Genomic DNA, 20,595 nt, shown 5'->3' with positions numbered 1-20,595 from the left:
GAGAAGTAAAAAAAAAAAAAAATACAAAATTTTCTCAAAATACTATAGCAGATTCTACGTGTTTATTATACCCAAATAAATTATTTAAAGCAGTCTTTTTTGCCAACTCAACATCAATATGTAACTCTAGCAAATTTATTTCAGAGATATCTAAATAAAATAAACAAAAATGTAAGTGAAAGAAAACAGTTCCCTTTGATTGTATATATGTTTTTTTTTATTGATCTATATTATTATAAATAATTATATATAAACGTTTTCTTTTCTATCTAATCTACTTTATTATTTTTCAATGTTATAACTGTAACTTTCCTAAAAAGAGACTAGTTTTTGTGGCTTACACTGTTATATGTATTTTGTAATTTGAAGTTGTATAATTTCGAAAATGCTTGAAAAAAAAATTTACTAAATAAAATGAAAACCGAAAATTCTACTAATTATCAAATGTTATTTTTGGTGATTTACCTTATTTTTAATATTTTCTGGTATACATTCAAAGAGCCATCCAATCAAAAAAAAAAAAACAATTTATTTCTCCGATTATTCTACAAATAGAGAAAATATGAGTACTGTACGAAGTCATTTTTCCTTATAAAATAATTGATTTAATAACTTTCAAGTTTTCATACTCGTGTGTCATAAATATTTTTTTACGAATTAAAAAATATATCAATTTAACAAAAAACAAATCAAAGAAACGCGTGGTTTTACCAGCGCGGCGCGGCGTTCACAATTTCGTATTACATCTCAAATGATCACAATCTTCTGCAAATTGCAAATACGTTTAGGTACGTACTTTGCACAAATAACCTAATTTTGCTTCTCAACCCTTCTTGTTAAAGCATTCGGCAAAAACTTCATCTTCGTTTACAAGGTTTTTATCGTCTTGAGTAGAATTCTTGTCTTTTATCAGCATCTTCATTTCTTCTGGAGACATGTCCTTATCACCCCATCCCCAAAGAAGATTTTGACTCTTGCTGAAGGGGTGCGATCCATCTCCACACCTCAAAACTCGTCTCCTCACTACGTCCAGTGGTACTGTTTTTCTGTTTGATGCCCAACCTTAAAAAAAAAATAGTTAGGCATTGACAGTGTTATCGAAGTATATTACATTTTTATTTTTTTATTAATTCTTAAAACTCTGCTAAATCTTTGTTCAGGGATTAAAGGGTAAACGTATACTAAAAAGTAGTTTTCATAGACACTTACCTATATTTGCAAAGAAATCTATAAAGTTTTTGGTAATATTTAGGGTGTTATTTCCAAATTCCGAATTAGCATAATCCCATGGAAATGCATGGTGATAATTGTGCCATCCATCTCCTATGGTGAGGTAGTTGACGATGTTATGGTCCCTTCCAGATTGTTTCCTATAAAAAATCCATGGATTTGAGATCAACCTTTGTTTTTTCACCAAATGCGGCAAGTTTAAATTATTTGGTTCATGAAGGTAAAATAAGTATTCAGTGTTTCCACAAATATTGCGGTAAAAACATATGTTTAATAAAATATTTCCGTTTATATGATTTGACAAATCGAACGAACTAATATAACCATATAAAGTGCAAAGCAGATTATGCAAAGATATCTGGTCTGTTAGCTAGAAAGATATCCACATAAGCATAATCTGATTCCATTAAAAACTATATTTTATATCGACCTCGTCAAAAATCAATCCCGTGACTTCAAGTGGTAGGCGCTCACATTACACCCTTCCCCCTAGACATGAGTCGAATTATATAGTTTGAAAGACGAGTTGAGATATTTGAATTATACTTACAGCTCATACGGTTGCATCCCTTTAATATGCCCGAAGCTGCTCACAAACCAAATGATATTAGATGTGATAACAAATCGCAGGCAGGCGCAAACATACCACGCTACCCACGGGTCCTCTCCCCAATAGTACCAGGGTACAAACGTTGGAAGAAAAAAGCAACAAAATGGACCCAGAAAGTCGTGATACCTTAAACAAAAAACAAAATAAATAAGACTCATCTTTACTTATAATTACAAAAAAGATCTGCTTTTAAGATGCAAGAAAAATCTTCATACGAGTATTAAGTTAAAAAGATATTTTTCAAAGACGATAGGTTTTAATTAGTAAATAAAATATTTTTAATTCATCGTTATATCCCTTTCCACACCCAGTGGTGCTGAGGGCACTGCATTGGTAAACTAAATGCAGCGTGTTTGTTAATTTGGGTGAAATTCATCTGATTGAATTATTTCACCTACTAGGCACCGCCTGTTCTCTGTACGTGTTGTAATGTGTTACATCAAAAAACTCCCTGGAGGGCGAAAGTAAAAAAAAATTGTTTTAATGCAATTGTCCTAAATAAAAATACAATAAATATTTTCTCACGTATGGTGCTTATACCGGTGTTTATACAGATAATTCTCAAAAAAATACAACCATACTTTATTTTGATGTTCTACTGTTGACTGACGTCAACGTTTTGAAAAGGTTTTTGAAATTAGTAAACCTATTTAAATGAATGAAACCTGATTATTTTTTAACTGTATCGGTATCAAGGCGGATTGAGAATTCAGTTAAATGTCTAAAATATAACCAAAATCCTGGACGGTTTCAGTTCAATGGGTACTCTCAGGTAAAAATCCGTATTAAGAAAATCGAGCCGAGATAATTAGAAAATTCCGCCTCGTAAACAGCGGTAGGCGCCTAAGCCTTCCATCTACTATTCCATTATATTATTAAAAATGAAAGTTACTGCCGTACAAGCTCCTGTGATATGTGAAGATCTATTGTGACAGGTCTGAGTCCAGGTCATTAAAGAGCCTGGCTACTGTGTGTAGGGCGAGAGTTATCATTTTGCTAAACCTCTCTTTCTAAGCCAAGTTCCAAGAATCAGGCTATTAGGTAGAGTTCGAGTTTCCTAACACCCTTAGGTTAATTTAATAGTCCTCCAAGGATGCGGCTTGTTTTGCGATAAAAAAGCACATCCCAAAACGCTTGAGGTTCTGCGTTTGATTTCAGAGGTCTAAATGAAGTATTGATTTAAAAGGTGGTTCCTGCAATGTTTTTTGTTCCTAAGGCTGATCGCCTTCCCTTAATGTAACATATGATCAATATACACTGCATACCATTGAAGTGTGTATGATCTTATTTATTAATTGTTAAAGCCCGCTGGTTCAAAAAAATACGTGCGTGGCGTTGATGGGTTAAATTAGGCCCAGTTTTAAATTTTGCCTTTTAGGCATTTTTGTGGGTTTTTTATTATTATTCATGCTTTAAATTCCGAAAAAATATGTGGTAAAATTTTGTAAACAAATTTTATGTTTTAGTGAAAGAAAATGAAGTAAAAAATGAATTTTCACTACAAAAATCATTTACAATGCTACTGAGTCTAATCGGACCCATCTCCGGTAGGTGTTAAACTTACTTGTTCTGAAACATTGCAATACGATCGTTCTTGATATCTGACATATCAATTGATTTTCCTTTAGTGATAACATCCGGATGTTTTGTGATTAGGACCCATCCAATGTGTGCAAAAAATATTCCACGATTAATATTATGAGGATCGGCATCAGTGTCATTGAACTTGTGATGTGACCTGAAAACAATAAAAAAATGGTAATATAACATAAATGCTAATTAAAAACTTAATTTTCAAATGCCAGATTTAATCAAGAATATTTTGAGTACGTTTATTTGTGTTTACTACCTCTAAATCGATCTGAAAGTCAAAAGATTAGATTTTTTTTTGTTTATGGAATTTCTTATATTTTCTTCATGAATTCATTATTTTGTATTCCTTTTCTGCATCGAATGGTATATATGGCTCTGAATTAGTACGCCGACCGTTGCGTATCATGATCATGTTTATTCCATTAAGGTAAGATGATCAGTTTTATGCTTAAGATTCAGTGTTGGGACTATGAATATTCCAGTGGAAAACAATTTTGCAAACAAATATTTTCATTTCAACCATATCGGGTATTAGACTCGAGACCTCTTGCATGGTAGGTTAACGGTCTGACCATTTGGCTACGGGGTGGAAAAAAATTCTAAATAAAATATAATAGATGAACGCTAATATTATTACAAAACAAATAGTAAAGTCATGAATATAAGGCAGATGAATTAATTGTTTTGTCATGAGAAGTTCAGTGCCACGGAAAATTCGGTTAAAAATTTTTTCTTCTCTTTTATTGGCCAAGTTTCCTGAATATTAATGAAAAAATGAATATTAGTTGTTTTGATAAAAACAAACTTCATTTCAATTTATTTAAAATAACCATTCAATTAAAGATATATTTTCGGTTCCTTTAATTTTTAATTTTTTTAAAAAGTTTATTGTATTTTTACGCTTCGGGGCTCTTTTAGATGTCAGCAAAACTCACCGACGAGAGATTGTGACGTCACTGGTAGAGTAATTTCAGAATAAAAAAACTTTGAACAATCATTGCGATGATATCTCGATAAATAAACATGTTTATTTTGCTTGGTTTGCTAGTGTTTAAACCCTTTTCTTGGCGGAATGAAAAAAAAAACATTTGATTGTCGAAAAGGTTTGAGAATCCCAAATATTTTTTTTCTTTTTGATAAAAGATTATTTAATGTTTTTTTATTCGTGATTCATAAAATAAAATGATATCATAAATATATCTCCAATAGAATACATTACCAAGAAAATGTTGAAAAATAAAAAATAAAAAAAAATATTATAAAAACCTCTGAACTTCCTAATGGGGAACTTCAGCCCTACAGGAAATTGGATACAAAAAATGTTTTCTTGCGCGCGGTAAAAATTAAAGCATTAAAATGTACGACAAATTTTCTTGAAAATGTACGAAAAAATAATAAAAAATATTTTCATAAAAACGCACTACTTTGATTGACGTCTCTGGTTCATATGAACCAACCAATGATGGGAAAGCTGTAAAGGATATCCGTTTGGCTTACCGTAAACGAACCAATAGGAAGAACTAACAGAGAACGACCTCTGACGTCACACGCGGAGTTATTTCCGAAATACAAAACTTTAAAAAAATATAGCGCTGATAATACGATATGAAAAGAAAATAAATTTCTTTTGGCTGAGTCAATAGTCTTTCAACAAATAAAAAAAAAGACACTGAACTTCCTCATTGTGAAAAAAAAATTGACGTTGATTATGACTGTGGCTTGGGTCTAAAAAGGCCAATTACGTAAACTGTTATATTACGAGGAAGTAATTATTAAGCAATGTTAAGGCGTTATAATAAACTAATTGGCGTCTTTAATAACAAATAATGCTAAAACCCATAACAAAACATGTATCTTTTTTTAAATAGTTAAATATTCATGTTTATTAATTGACATCGACCCTGTACAAAATGGTGGCAAAAAATTTGAAATCTGACGTTGGCCCTTGTAGATCCAAGTAACGAATGTACCTAGTTTATATGGATGACTAAATGTAAAAATAATTCAGTAAGTGGTACCTGTGGTCTCGAGCCCACTTGAGGACACCATTTTGATTGTGGGCGGAATGGGCAAAAGCCAAAATAAGCCTAAACGGCCATTCTGCTTTAAATGACCTGTGTGAGTAATATCTATGTGCTGCCGCTGTTAGTCCCAAACCAGTAAACAGCGAATACATCAAAACTGGAAATAAATAATTCAGTAACGAGGCTTATTAGTACGAAACTACTTTTACCATTTTCAGAAGTGTATAGTACAAGTTAGGATTTTCACTAAGGGAAGAGACCATTGCAGGAGACTGCTGCGAAACATTGCATAGATTTATATACTATTAATCATGTTGTACAGATGTTTATTAAAATTCATATTCACGCTGCACACAATTTTTATTTTTATAATTCTTAAATAATATGTATGCTTCCACTTCCCATTATGTTGTATCCCAACTCAACACAAGGCTCTTGGTCTGTTAGAGTTAGGATTACGTATTTTTTTTTTGTGAAATGTATCTTTATATGAATTAACAAAAAAAAAACATATTAATAACACATGTTACATAAATAAATAAAAAAAAATAAAGGCAAACAAAAGGTAAGGATAAAAACGACAAAGGCGAGTCAGCCGAGCCTTGTATTTTTACCATAACACAAACACAAAACAAAATATTTTAGTCTCATTATATGAAAAAATAATGTGAAAGAAATAAATAAATGATAAATGTACTCTTATATGAACGGAAATAAAAAAAAAGTTGGCAAATGGTAAGGAGAAAAAAAACAATCACAGGTTATAAGCTCAGTAAATGCTGATGCTTCCATTTTCTAAAATTTTCTTCATCTCTGTTGCAATAATATGTTTAACATAAAATAACGAAATATTTACTTTGTGTGAAAACATAACATACATTTAATTTGCCGACCGGTTTCAAAACATGACTGTTTTTTTGTCAAGTTATGAGAATAACCGGTGGGATATTTAAATATAAAACGTAGTATTTAACACAAATTAAATATTAATTATTTTTTTTGATATGGGAAATCACAAAGTTAGTGCTTCAAAAACTTATTTTATTAAAATATTCATAACTGAAGTTTCAGGTTAATTCTACGTTAATACTACGTTATTGTGAAATGCTTAGCCTGTATCTTTAAATACTCCGGGCGCAACTGATCACAATTGATAGGTTCGATAGATACTCATAGATAATTTTGTATCATAATTACATTAGATAGTTCAATTCTATTATAATAGTAAGGACATGTGACCGACTAGGAAGGCAAAACCCGAAAGAATAGAGCTGGCCGCCTCGCGCCGCTCGCAACTTAAACATATATAACATACCCACATTTTACTAAATAAGTGCCTTTAGACTAACAAAGAATGCATGGACACTACAGTAATTATTACTAGTAATCATTATTACAAAACATGTCGACAAACATTTTGTACATTTGTAAATTGCACGGCGAGTAGCTTAAATTGAATAAAAACATGATTTTCACAGTAAAAATTATTAAAATTTGTCATATTTACTTACAAAACAAAACTGTCCTCCATTTTGCATAGACGAAAAGGAGATAAAGGCCATAAAAGCACGTGGTATGCAAATATGAATAGACTATAATATTTCTCCATTTATACTTATATCTAGAACAGAAAAAACATTTTATTTCTTGGGGTAAATAATGTTAAAAATTAAAAAAACGTTTACATCAACAATAATCATCATCATCATTATACCTTTATCCGCACCAGGTGGTGCATAGGGAACTGCATATATACACGATCCAGCGTATGTTGACCATATGTTACATAAATGCAACGAAATAAGTCTTACGCATCAGGTGCTTGTCCAGAGACAGTGAAATATTTCAGAGTAAAACCACCTTTAAAATGTGTATTATATGCGAACTCTTCCAGAAATAGAGCCCAGAACTAAACATGGTCAACAAGCGGGCCAATCACTACACTACGAAGATGACTTATCTTCACTTGATTGCCTCTTTTTAGGGTTTTTAACGTACAGTAGTCATAAAGTAAAATTAGTTCTACTTTACACATATAATGTATTCTCAAACCACCCGAACACCGAGCAATGAACAATAAAATTGAAAAAATACAAAGTTCTAAAAATAAACGTACAATAAACTGGACATTGCTCTTTATAATATAGTTAATTTTCCAGCTCCTCCATTTTCTTCTATTATTAACGAATTTTTTTATTTTTAATTAAATTTGAATTAAGTTTATTATTAATATTTAAAGCATAATTTTTGCGGTCAAACATTTAACTGTTATTAAATATTTGGATATAATTTTATTTTTGTATTTAATTTTATTTGTATTTTTGTATATATGTAAGAAATTTTGATATTCGTGTTAAAGAACATATGAAGTGTCTTCACAATAATAATAGTTAAAATCTTACATACAAATAATAAAGGGTTAAAAGAAAATAATATGGAAATATTTCACATTAGGAAAGCTTTAAAATGTTCCTTTTATCAATAATTAAACAAACTTTCAATACAGTCCTGTATACGATGTTCCACTGTAATGGTCACCCTATTAAACCTATTAAGTTTACCCCTTCCCTCCATCCCCTCTACTTTTTTTCATTTGTTTCTCAAACACATAATATTTTCATAATTTAATCAGTGCATGTTTGTCCTAATCAGTGCATGTGCTTATTAAAATACATGTCGTGTTGGTTTTATGTTTGTGTGCAACAACTATGGTGAAGGTGTATAGTGGGTTTTGCATGTTGGTTTAATTTGTGTCCTGACGAGGAGACGTGCACATCTCGAAACTGGTAGACATATAAATGTCGGTTAGTGGTTAAAAACAAATATTTAATCATATTTAGTGAATTTAGTTTTATAAAATAACACTAGAATTTTTTTTTAGAAAATTCAACTATTAAAATTGTGATTTAATAAATATAAGTATTAAACTTTATTTATAATACGCTTTGATCAAATAACCAATTCCCTCAACGACAAATCTGTGTAGAGAAAAGTACCCATATTAAGTATACGTAGTGTCTTAATTTCGGATAGCCTGATAACTCTTGGACCATTACCTGGATAGTATTGACAACCACTGTCGATTATAGCTGTGGCTGCCACCTTGCATTTTTGTTGTCGCCGTGAGCATTGAAGCTGCGTGTGAAGGACTTAAAAAATTCTAAGTTTTGGGTGAAAATCTAGTTTTTGATGATATCGAGCTCAAGCTAAGTTGGACAGCAAGGTGTAAGCATTAAAACTTTATTATATAGTTTAATATGAAGGTGCCTTAGTCTTTTTGCTATGTTGAGTCAATTATACGTCAAAGATTATGTTGACGTGCAAGCTGTAAAATATTTTTGGTAGTGTCCTATTTTCAGATACACAACCGTTTGGATACCCAAAATCAGTCACCGAAGTAAACGATAAAAAAAACTCTTCAAATTCTTCATTCAGTTCAATCGAAATTTGATTTTGAAGGTCCTGAGGATTCTGAGCATATGATATGCCTAAAATTATGTTAAGAAAATACACGTGAGGAAGGTAAGGCGGTTTGGCGCAAGTGCAGTCATGAAAAGTGTACAGTATTAAACCATGATCTGGGTTGTAATCTCACGGCTAGTGTCTCAGACTCACGGACTCAAGGTCTGTGGTTTGAATCCCAATTTACCTCAATTGATTCCCATTTTTTAATAGCAAGTTATTTACAGCTCGTTGAAAATGGTCCTCAAAATTCAATAATTGGGTAAATTATAAGAACGCAAATATTTATTTTCAAATGTAAAAAAAACGATAAAGCCAAATTCATTTACTCGGTGTGTGTGGACCAACAGTTTCTAATAATGTTTTTATCATTGGCAGTTTCTTTTTACCTTGTCCGTTGTTTCCGAAATAAGGCATCCACTTTATCTGGAATAAGACCCTATTTGCCTCACCCAAATAGAAAAAAAAAAATGTATTTTTTCCATATCGATGGGTGTTCAATTTTGCTTAAATTGATGAATGCGTATAAACATTTTTAGCTTTCCTCTGTCAGTTTTTTGGAGAATGGGTTTTTATTGGCAAGTGTCCAGTATTGGTCTAAAAGAGATCTAACTTAGTATTATATAGATACGACGCGATACTTAAAGTAAAAGAAAAAATGTATAATACAAAAAATCAACATACTCGTATTTAGTTGTTGGATGATAGTACGGTTTGTTTTTGGCAGAATTGTCGGTATTTTTTTGTGATGAATTTTCTTGCTGCAATTTTTGTGGCGACACCATGTTAGATGTTAGGGCGTCAGAACCGTTTATTAGTCCAGGCGCCATTTCGAGGCGAATTACCTAAAAATAATAACAAATATATTATCTATGCTTAAGCTAGGTAAACAAAATTAAGACTACAATGCTTCGAATATGTCTAAATGTTTGTTGACCGGCTGGATTTTCTCCGTAGGGAGTTATTTTGATCTAAATTAATTTGGTCTTACTCTAAAAATTGACGATTAAACTAACTTAAAAAAAAAATTTTTTTTCGACCTTTGGTTTGTACGAGTTCAAAAGTTAGAATCTTCTACAATACCAACTTTTTTTTTAATTGAAAATTTTTACGTAAGCATTCTTTTGAACAATTATTACATTTCCGCCAAACTGCAAAAGCAGTTTTTTTGCAGGGATTTCTCTCTTGAAATATTTTGGTAACACAATATAATAGTTCTAGTTGAAGAAGAAGTATAAAAATTAGAAAATTGTTTTCAGGCGTAGCGTAGGAGGTGAATTGGTTCCGCCGGATAAATCTCACTCACATGATAATGGTTTTAGCCCTTTTGCTTCACCAAAGTCAACATTGTAAGCCCCCCCCCCACTTACCCGGATCTATTTAAAAGGTCTTGTAACCTCTGTTCAGATCCAAATTGTAAAAACAATGAATTTTTTAGCTGTGACGAAAAAAATTATTTTTTCCAAAAATATTTTTTTTTACAAAAGATTCGCGTTTTCTATCTTTTTTTATTTCTATTTACTGGTTCCAACGTCCCTGTTACCGTCAGAGCAACCTAAGTATATACAGTCAATTTTTCTGTCACCCTCAATCAAATTTTACGATTCTGACGGCAATAGGGTATGTTAGTTCATTGGTTTGTTAGTAAACCCAAAGAAACAAGTCCGATGGGGAAAACCAGAAAAAAGTCAACAGATGGAAGGGTTGAGAAAATGTGGATATATAAACAAGGGCAGATTAGTGAATGTTACACAGCGTGTAAAGTGGCCACTTAAACCAGCCAATGACAGATCGTAAGCTCTTTAAATACCTAGACTTCCATATTCCTCCTCATTTTTTTTCTTTCTCTGCTGCAACAAATTGAAACATTAAGACTGGTTTGATTTTCTGGTGGTAGGAGATTAAAGGAATCGAATTAACTCAGGTTAATCCACTGCACTACAATTAACACATTTAAAATTTTTAAATGTAACCTTGTCCAGGCTGTGAAGATAGCTGTATATTCTTCCTATTGTAATCGGGTCCTTGGACATATTACGTACATAGATTACCCATAGGAAATATTATTTCACACGTTCACAGCAAACAATGTGTTACAAATAATAATTTAGGAAGAATAAAGTACAAAAGTTACAGAAACTAGTTCGAAAATAATAAAATAAAGAAATAAACAACCCTTAGAAAAAGAATACTTATGTTATAACAAAACGAAAAAGCAGAGGCAGAAATGACATAACTATACAGGCGTCGCACCGCGGCGCAATTGGTTAGACGTCTTACTGTGAAACTGGCGGCGCGAGTCCGCAAAAAAAAAGAAAAAATATTTTCTCCATTAGTCTGGGTGTTGTGGTGCATTTGCATAACCCCTTTCATATTCCCCTTTTCCCACCCGCTGATAAGTCTTAAAAATATATATTTTTTGAATAAGTTATTCTTTGAAAAAATACCTCATTTAACAATCAGTGTACAGGTACAAATGCATTATTTGAACATACGCAGTTTGAAATCATAAAAAAAACAGCGCTTGATTTACACATGTAAATGGATAAATACAGATATTTTTTGTACATTTGTAAAAGTTAGTGGTTTAAAGGTTTCTATTTTTTTTCTATTTGCCACTATATTTTTTTTTACTATTTGCCACTATATATTTAAGTTTTTAAAAATTATATGTTTTATGCTTTGTTAAAGACACAAGTCATTGAAAAAAAATAGATACTACAAAATTATAATAAAACTGAATTTAATGACAAACAAGTTATTTTTCTAAATTAAATTATGATACGGTACTGCGTAATAGCTCAGAAACCAATCAGTAATTAAATAAATAATTATTTATCACAATACAGCGTTTTAAAATATATTTTAATTAAATTATGAATAACTTAAAAGTAAGAGTAAAGCATTTATAAAAAATGAACGTTTTTAATATTTTTTAACTAGAAACCTAATTATGACATGAAAACAAAGTTTACTTTTAAATAGTTTCTTAAAAAAAAATATAATAAATTAACATGAAGTTTAATAAAAACAAAAAATATGTTTGTAGCATTAATAACAAAGTTTTGATTTTATAATACACAATTCATCATGAATTGTTACGAAGTGAATACCAATTCAATAAATAAAATCATTTAATTTACTAATGTATTAGTGACATTAAAATTAATTAATTAAATATGGAGAAATCATTATTATTTTAAAGTCCTGTTATTTTTTTTTTACCAAAAACACAAACATGTTTAATAACATTAAAAAAATAAGAATACTTTTTATTTGCAGCAAACAAAACAACTGGAACCTACAAAACCGTTTTTTCATATATCAATTGTAAACATTTAAATTATTTGAGAATGTTTCGACCTTTTACGTACACATAAAAAAACACTTTGAAGCACGTTATAATAAAAACGACAAGCACAAGATACTAAATAGAAATATAACAAAACTCACACAAATCCTTCCAGTTCCTAGTGAAATACGATTTTTTCTCCTAAATGTGTCCTTTCAAGTGAACGCTTGAACACAAATGAGAAATGAATAAGGAAAACTGTTTTATTTAAAAAACCTCTTATAAACCTGTTCTGGATAGACAGAAAAAAAGACATATTTTTTATTATTCGAACGTCATTTTAACTGTAACACCCAATTGCACAATTGGTTTAGAAATACGTGCCTAAATTTTAAAAGTCTAGCGTTTTTTAATGTCGTCGAATATTTTATTGTATATCAGTTTTTATTTGGAAATTTCTTTTAATCGTATTTAATAGTTATAATTTCAATGTACTTTGGATGTAATAATTGGACGTTTATATGTAGAAAAGATCCAACTGTCAAATTACAGTTTTGAGTTACTTGAGGAAATATAAGATCACCCTAATATACAATTACAGATAACTACTTGATTTGAAAAATCGTTGTTAATGATGAAAATAGTATTTTTCTTGCCAATGGTGTTTCATTTGTTCAAAATTAACATTTCATTTATGAGTTATATGCCTATTTATGGAGCTGGATCATTTTTGCTTAAACAGATTTTAAGATTTTTAAATGCAAAAAAAGTTCAAACTACGTTTTGTAAAATTTGGCTACTGGGTTTGTACAGAGAAAAATCGGAAAATTTACTCAAAAACCCTCTAAAATAAAAAATAGTAAAAAATCCATATTGTATAACTCTATAGTAAATTAACTAGGAGGTAGTCATGTTATTGTTTATTTTGCACAACAATGTCTGCCTTAAAACAGGTTGTACCCAGTTAGGCAGACTAGACAAAATCCATAAAAATCTATTACATGAGTATGTATGTAGAAATTGTATTTTTTTGTTAATAAACCATGATTATCATTATTTTTATTTTTCTATTGGATAGATTATGAATAATTAGTTAATAGACACGTCATTATATCCATGAAACATGATTTATTTATATTTATTTGTCTGCCTATGCAAACACAAAATGTATTTGTATTTTATTATCTTATATCATCATCATTCAATTAACACACCTAATTGGGCATAGGACACTGCATTGGTACACCCATCGTAGCGTATCTAGGGATAATTTAGAATTATGAGCAAATCTTGATCAGTTTTGTCACATGAAGGTAAGATGATCAGTTTTATGTAATTATATGAATTAGACGGAATATTTGCATTTGCGCTATTCTTGATGCTTAAATTTCTTTTACATATCTTTTATACGAAAACATTTTTCAACTACATTAAAACCAAATATCATTGGACTCTTTGTGCAAAATGTAAAATTCTAGTATTGCATTATGGACCTTGTTTCAAAATTGAATTACTTCGTAAGTGTTTGTATAACCGGATAGATCTTTATTGTTTAAATATAAATGAGATATTTTCTATTGATTTTAACAATAAATTAAAAAAAGATACAAACTGAATTGAATCTTTTCTGCATATATACGAGTACGTCCAATTATTGTTTAAGTCAATACTTATTTTGAAAAAAAAAATACTTATTACGTTTATCGTATTATATTATTTCAATTATAAATAGTATATTACACCTTTTTACGTAATTGAAGTTCAGTCGTATTTGTTATATTCTCGTGTTTTTTTATACGGTTAAACTGATTTATCGTTGTTTTGCTTTTACTTTCATTTCTACATGGTTTTTCAGGGCCAGACCGCGAAACTTCAGAGAAACATTCCTCACATTTTTCCAAAAAGTCATTTTTAATTTAAAAAAAAATCACAATCTCAACGGAGTAAATCTTTAATTTCTTGAACTAACATCCCTTCCAAAAACTCCCACCCCTCCTCTTCAAACAAAAAAAAGATATAAAACCGTTCGACCAACGAAGCGATACGCATCAAACGCGGACAAGTGAAGCGGCTGGGTAGGAGAGAAGTAGGGGTTAGTGCAGGGACTACTTGTTAAAGAAATAAAGGATTTACTTCATTTTGAAATCATTAAAAAAAAAAAAAAAAACGGATTTTTTAAAAATATTACCATGAGGAATGTTCCTCTGAAGTTTCGCGGTCTGGCCCTGAAAAACCGTATTTAATTATTCTGGGCATGGCAAGTATGAACTTTTTTTTGTTAAAATCGTGTATATTTACAAAAAATTAAGGTTTTTAAATACGGTTAGATAATGAGCATTTTAGGATTACAAAAAATACGACTTTATGTTAAAAAAAAGAGCTTAAATATTCTTTCAACTTATTATTTCTGCAACATTTTTTTTTAGGCTATGAAAGCGTAGTTTTTATTCTACGCAAAGCATAACATTTTAAAATCAATATCTTGCACATATATTTAAAATATATATATATATATATACATGAAGATTGTCAGTATAGCCTAGATATCAAGTATTGTGTCATGTTACATCATAGCCACACTAGAGTTTAAAAAAAAAAACCTAAGTCTGTCAGACTAATGTTCAGTGATACTGTAATTATAAACATGTTGACTGATTGAAAGTGAAACCACCAAATGAGAATTACATTCTCATTATCTTTTATATATAGTTTTTTTTTATAAAAAAAAACAACAGTTGTTATATAAGAATCCAAAATATAAAAAATAGTATATACACTCAGTTAAAGTTTTTCACAAGTATAATATATTATAAATGTAAAGAGAAAAATAATATATTATATAAGACATGAGAAAAAAAAGAGCTCGTAAGAAGGTTAAGAGATGAGGAAATAGAGTGGAGGAGTGGAGGAGAGGGATTTTTATAATAAAGTTGACCAATTAAAAATTTTGATATCATAATAAAATAAACATAATTAAAGGAACATAAACTGACAAATGTTTCATTTTACAGTGTTTCAAAAAGTTTTTTTTTGAAGTCACAAAATTTTGTTATATAATATCTAAATGGGGACAAAGAAAATTAAATTTGGACAAGCTACGATAAATAAACGAGTTTTGAACATATTTTTTTTGGGCAATGAATCATAAAAAAAATGAACTTGTGTTGCCTTTACGGAACAATTGATTGAAATACGCTCCAAGAGATATGACTATCGATAAAATTGTTTAAAATTTTGAAGAGGAAAGACAGATCAGAAATGCTTCTACGTTTGGTAAGGGAAGTTAAACTATGAAAGGAAGAAGAGTCTTCATACGAGTCAAAATATGTAAGAGATTTACGATCCAGAAATTCATAGAGGTTCTCTATCTCTCCATCTTGTGGTTCTGTGAGCGAGTCTCCCATTGCAGTATCATCATTGTTCTTTTTAGGTATGCTCGGTATCACAAGTTAGCGGGCTAGAAGAAACATGGCCACGCTTATAATGGCCTCTAAACTTCTGAACTAGTTCATCTAAAATTCCAATATTTTGTAGTGCATACAATAATATGTACCGAGCAATTATTTTAGAACTAGGCAATAAACTATTTTTTTTCCCTGAATGCAGGACAAATTTACCATTGATTATGCCTGTGGGAAGGATGATTGGTCTGTTGAACAGCCAATCGAGAGCGATGGATCTTTTCCACGCTGGAATTACCAGCCATTGACTCTTTCTCTCGAACAATGGGTCATAAAAAATATTAGTGACTTATTTGTCTTGTTTACTATTGTTTTTATGGACTAACTGTACCAACTTTAAAAAAAAATGTTTTTGTAAATACGCAACCATGTATAAACATTGTAATTGGCAGTTACTGTATTGTACATTTATATATGTTTATGTATAAAATAAATCAAAATATAATGTTAGTGAGGTTACTGACTGCATAATAAATGTAAACAACGAATGTCTCGAGCAAGTAGAAGAATTTGTGTACCTGGGAAGCATGTTTTCAAGAGATGGAAGAGTAGAAAAAGATGTTGAAAGAAGAGTGAATGCGGGCAACAAAATGAACGGAGCACTAAGCACAGTAATTTCTAATAAAAATATGTCAATCGAAGCTAAACTGGCAGTGCACAACGGAGTTTTAGTCCCAACACTTATGTATGGAAGTGAAACATGGAACTGGCAGAGGAAGGATGAAAGCCGAGTGAACGCGGTTGAAATGCGATCTCTTAGACGAATTTGTGGGAAATCAATGTATGACAGGGTTACGAATGATGAAATCAGGCGAGAGTGTAAATCTGAGTCAAGTATAATTGATAAGATTAAGAAAGGGTCTCTGAGATGGTTTGGTCAAGTAGAACGAATGGACGACGAGATAATGGTAAAACAAATATATATGGCAAAAATGAACGGCAACGTTAGACGAGGACAACCAAGGAAGACGTGGCATGATCAGATAAACCAAAATCTTAAGTCTGGTCATGTCAAAAGCAGACAGAACCGAAGGGCATGTATGACAAGATGTATGAATGTGGAAGAGGCTAGGAGTGTATGCCAGGATAGACGTGTGTGGCGGTCCATTCTCTCTGCCTACCCCTACGGGGAAATGGCGTGATGGTAGTAGTAGTAGTAGAAAAATATAATGTTTACTAGGGATGGAAGGACTGAGAAAGATATTGAAAGGAGGGTGAGTGCCGGGAACAGAGTGAACGGTGCACTGCAATCTACCTTGGAAAACAAATGTTTGTCGCAGGAGGCCAAACTAGCTGTTCACAATGGAGTTCTAGTGCCAATGCTAAAGTATGGGAGCGAAGTATATAATTGGAAATATAATGATGAAAGTAGGTTGAATGCTGTCAGGCAAATGTGTGGTAAAACGATATATATATGAGAGGTGCACAAATGTCGAGATCCGTGAACTATGTAAGGCTGAGACATGCATTTTAGAAAGAATTATGTTTGAACATGTAGAGCGAATGGACAGCGAAAGAATGGCTAAAAGGATCAAAGATGCGAATGTTGATAGATGCAGAAAACGAGGAAGACCGAGAAAGACATGACACGATCAAGTCCATTATGTGAAGATTGACATGTCAAGAGTAGGAATAATCGGCGTGCGTGCCAAATATGAACAAATGTTGAGAAATCTAGGTCTGTATGCAAAGACAGAGTGATGTGGCGTTATATCCTCTCTGCCTATGCCTACGGAAAAACGGCGTGAAAGTTTGTTCAAATAAAAATAAATAAAAAATGAAATAAACAAAATGAACGAAATGAACGGAACCAACGGAGCGAACAGAATGAACGGAATAACGGAATGAACGGAGAGAACTGAACAAACGAAACGAACGGAACCAACGGAGCGAACAGAATGAACGGAATAACGGAATGAACGGAGAGAACTGAACAAACGAAACGAACGGAATGAACAAAATTAACGGAATGAACAAAATAAACAAAATTAATAATAATTTCGGAAAAAGTGTTCAATAAATAACCATACTTTTGAAAGGTACCATATAGCAGTAGAACAAACGGGTAGAATTTTTTAGTGAAGACTTTTCTGTACATTCTACGCCATCTTATACAGTTATCTGTTGTCAGTGTACAGAACTTTTAAGAAAAAAACGCGGCAAAGAGCGGTATAATGAATTGGTATTTAAATATAGTATGTCTGTCGCTATCTCGCAGATGCCTCCCCGATTACTTCAAAAAGACAACTTCACGTCAGTGTCGGCGTTGGCCTGATTATGCCCTACTTAAATTGACAAAATCAAGGTCTCGGATTCTCGTTTTCTCTACCCCAAAGTATTGGAGTAGAACAGACTTTGTTTTTTTTTTTTAAAAGAGTATAAATTTTTTTTTGCGTCTTCATGTTTTGTTTTTTTTCTTCTCTAAAACAGTTATCATATTTGTATAGCGTAAGTCCGAAAAACCAAGCACTTAAAAAGGTTTTTGGATGGTTCTAGCTCCGATAGAAGATTTAAAAAAAATAAAATAAACGATACGCAAAAAGTAGAGTATTATAGTGTATAAAAAATCATCACTCTAGTACCACTATCCCGGAAGAAAGTATGGGAATAGGTTTGCACGAAGAAAAAAAAGTCAGACCGCGCATCGTCTTAAGTTATGAGCTGATCAAACATTGGCTGGTATGATTTTTTATTTACTGAATAGTTTGTATTATTATTTATGTATCTACCTATATAGTCAGGCAAATTTAAAAAATAAAAGACGGTACATTGAAAATAGCGAAAAAATATTTATTCACAAGAAATAGTAATACAAACCGTAAAACAGTCAAATCAAAGTAAATTTTCTATTATTAAGCTTGTTATTTACCACAACCACTTTTAGAGACATGATAAACACGTATTTAATATATATTTGATTATTTGTTGACGATCTTAACATATTAGGTATTTACAAAAAAATATAAAATTATTTTGAATCATATCAATACACAAAATATATTTTTTGGCTTGACTTGTTAGTGAAATTTAATAAGGAAATTAAGCTTTTTTTTAGTTAAATTTTATTTTTTCTACAACTTAAAAACCCAAGAAAGTGATTCAAAAGTATAGTACAGAACAATTCTAAAATATGGTGCGTAAGCATCTCAAATCAAAACTCTCCTTAAATTTTAGGATTTAAACTTCCTTGATAAACGTTTAATATATTGCTATAATGCATAACAATGAATAATTATGATTCTTAGTGTATTATTTCAGCGTAATCCTTTTCATCCCCTGTCATGTCCTTGTCTCCCCACCCCCAGAAGTGGTTTTCGTCTGCTGCTTCTTTGTTGAACCTGTGAGAACCATCTCCAGTCCTCAAAACCCGTTTTTTCACCAGTCCTAATGGGACGACCTTTTTGTCATACGACCAGCCTGAAATCATCATAACAAAATCATAAAAATAATTGTATTTTACACCACAGGATGTATTTAAAACTGCACGTAAGCCAGAAAGAATACATTAAAAATACTATTTTTAATATATTTGATTACATATCTTTATATTTTCTCTGTTATTGTGAAAAGTTTGATTTTAAACGAGTTTTTACACGAATGAAATGTTAACTCTATTTTCATGTTTTATTCTGTTACAACAGGCCAAAATGCGTTATTAAAGCTGTGAATTTAAACAGAAAACACAGGCTTAAGAAAAACCAGATGTTATAATTGTAATGATCTCACTGGGAATTGAACCTAGAACCTTTCTTGCGTTAGGAAAATGTCTTCTATTTAACAACGGGTAAAAGAATTTGTCCAAAAATAAGGTTTATTTACTCAAATTGATTGATAAATATTGTAACAAAAAAATGTGGAATTAAAACTGTTTTCAATGACTTTGTTCTTAAGTCAAATAAGTTTTGAATTTTGTTAAGTTAACAATATTTTGAGTTTGTGCAAATTTTTGTAGACAAGGACTGGATTTGACTCCCTGGAGAGCTGTTTACATTAACATATTACAACAGAGATGCTAGAACACTTAAGAGAAGATAATATAGACAAACAGATGAAAGAATTGAAGGAATATAGATGTTCAAATATGGGGAGAATGGTGAATGTTACACAGTGTGTAAAGTGGCCACTAAAACCAGCCATTGACAGGTCATAAGCCCTGTAGATGCCTAGACTTTTATATTACCTTATCTTAAATGTTCTTCATCTCTGTTGTAATATGTTTGTTAAGTTAAATACATTACAGCTGAAACATTGTATTACTAAAAATACATTTAATTCATTGTTTTAATTTAATTGATGGAAATTATTTATCTCGTTCGTTCCTCCTTTTCTCTTGATATTTTGTGGTGTAATTAATACGCCTGTAATTTTAATTAAATAAGTCCCGACGACTAGGTACTTATTTTAGTTACAGTTATTTAAATTATTATTTTGATGTTAAATGTACGGGCTCAATCATTAGCTCTTGTAAATAAACAACCTGTATCAAAACAGTGTGTCGGATATTATAATCATGTGGAATTTAGTCTTTTTAATGCCCACTATGCAATAAAAATGTTTCAAATGATTTCCATGAATATTTTCAGTTGGCGACTTTTAAAAAACTTGTTTTTAAAATATTATTTTACTATTAAATATGCAAAATCTCTACTTTTTGTGAATAACAAACAGCATTTTTATAAATAACACCAGCTTGACAGAAGGTAATACTGATTTCTTGTCACAACTGTTGAATTTTGCAAAAAAAAAAATTAGTCCAGAACTCATTTGAAATCATCGGTCAAAATACGAGAATTTTTTTTTTTAATGGATAAGCTTTAAGGTCAAAACGTACTAAGGCGGCGCGTCGCGACAACACGAAATAATATTTTTACTGTTTTGTATTCCACAAATTATACTATAGCTGCGCTACAGAACGTTGCGCTC

At 31.0% G+C, this 20,595-nt stretch overlaps 3 protein-coding genes across 7 annotated transcripts in view; 1 reads left to right on the top strand and 2 right to left on the bottom strand.

The window, feature by feature from the left end:
* The window catches only part of LOC148280870 (acyl-CoA Delta-9 desaturase-like), a 202,620-nt gene that overhangs the window by 124,807 nt on the left and 57,218 nt on the right, over nt 1-20,595 (top strand). The window lies entirely within an intron of this gene.
* Nucleotides 257-12,469, bottom strand: LOC148280872 (acyl-CoA Delta-9 desaturase-like). Of its 2 annotated transcripts, none has more exons than XM_088227648.1 (8): nt 12,373-12,469; nt 9,604-9,764; nt 6,969-7,078; nt 5,452-5,614; nt 3,405-3,578; nt 1,781-1,966; nt 1,210-1,370; nt 257-1,062 (listed from the first exon to the last, which is right to left on the bottom strand). In XM_088227648.1, the coding sequence occupies exons 2-8, from the start codon at nt 9,747-9,749 to the stop codon at nt 824-826; spliced, it is 1,179 nt and encodes a 392-aa protein (XP_088083774.1). In that variant the 5' UTR covers nt 9,750-9,764; nt 12,373-12,469; the 3' UTR covers nt 257-823. The 2 variants fall into 2 exon arrangements, with proteins under 2 accessions (XP_088083774.1, XP_088083775.1); XM_088227649.1 differs by lacking the exon at nt 12,373-12,469 and adding an exon at nt 12,189-12,295.
* Nucleotides 18,442-20,595, bottom strand: part of LOC148280871 (acyl-CoA Delta-9 desaturase-like) — a 48,907-nt gene continuing 46,753 nt past the window's right edge. For all 4 annotated transcript variants that reach the window (XM_088227653.1, XM_088227650.1, XM_088227652.1 and 1 more), the window contains exon 8: nt 18,442-19,089. In XM_088227653.1, the coding sequence (XP_088083779.1) occupies nt 18,914-19,089 (176 nt within the window). In that variant the 3' untranslated portion in view covers nt 18,442-18,913. The remainder of the gene's footprint in view (nt 19,090-20,595) is intronic.

The sequence above is a fragment of the Micrasema longulum genome, unplaced genomic scaffold, assembly GCF_059751315.1.
Source record: "Micrasema longulum isolate JH-2025_06_02 unplaced genomic scaffold, ASM5975131v1 h1tg000521l, whole genome shotgun sequence".
NCBI classification, from domain to species: Eukaryota; Metazoa; Arthropoda; class Insecta; order Trichoptera; family Brachycentridae; genus Micrasema; species Micrasema longulum.
The sequence above is the reverse complement of the archived record's forward strand: the minus strand, read 5'-3'. Positions and strand labels throughout refer to the sequence as shown.

Coding starts and splice junctions, on each gene's coding strand:
- LOC148280872 (XM_088227648.1), bottom strand. CDS start 9,749: ATGGCGCCTGGACTAATAAACGGTTCTGACGCCCTAACATCTAACATG. Junction 1,967..3,404: donor ATTGCAATGTTTCAGAACAA/GTAAGTTTAACA, acceptor TTTTTGTTTAAG/GTATCACGACTTTCTGGGTC. Junction 1,371..1,780: donor GGGATGCAACCGTATGAGCT/GTAAGTATAATT, acceptor GATTTTTTATAG/GAAACAATCTGGAAGGGACC.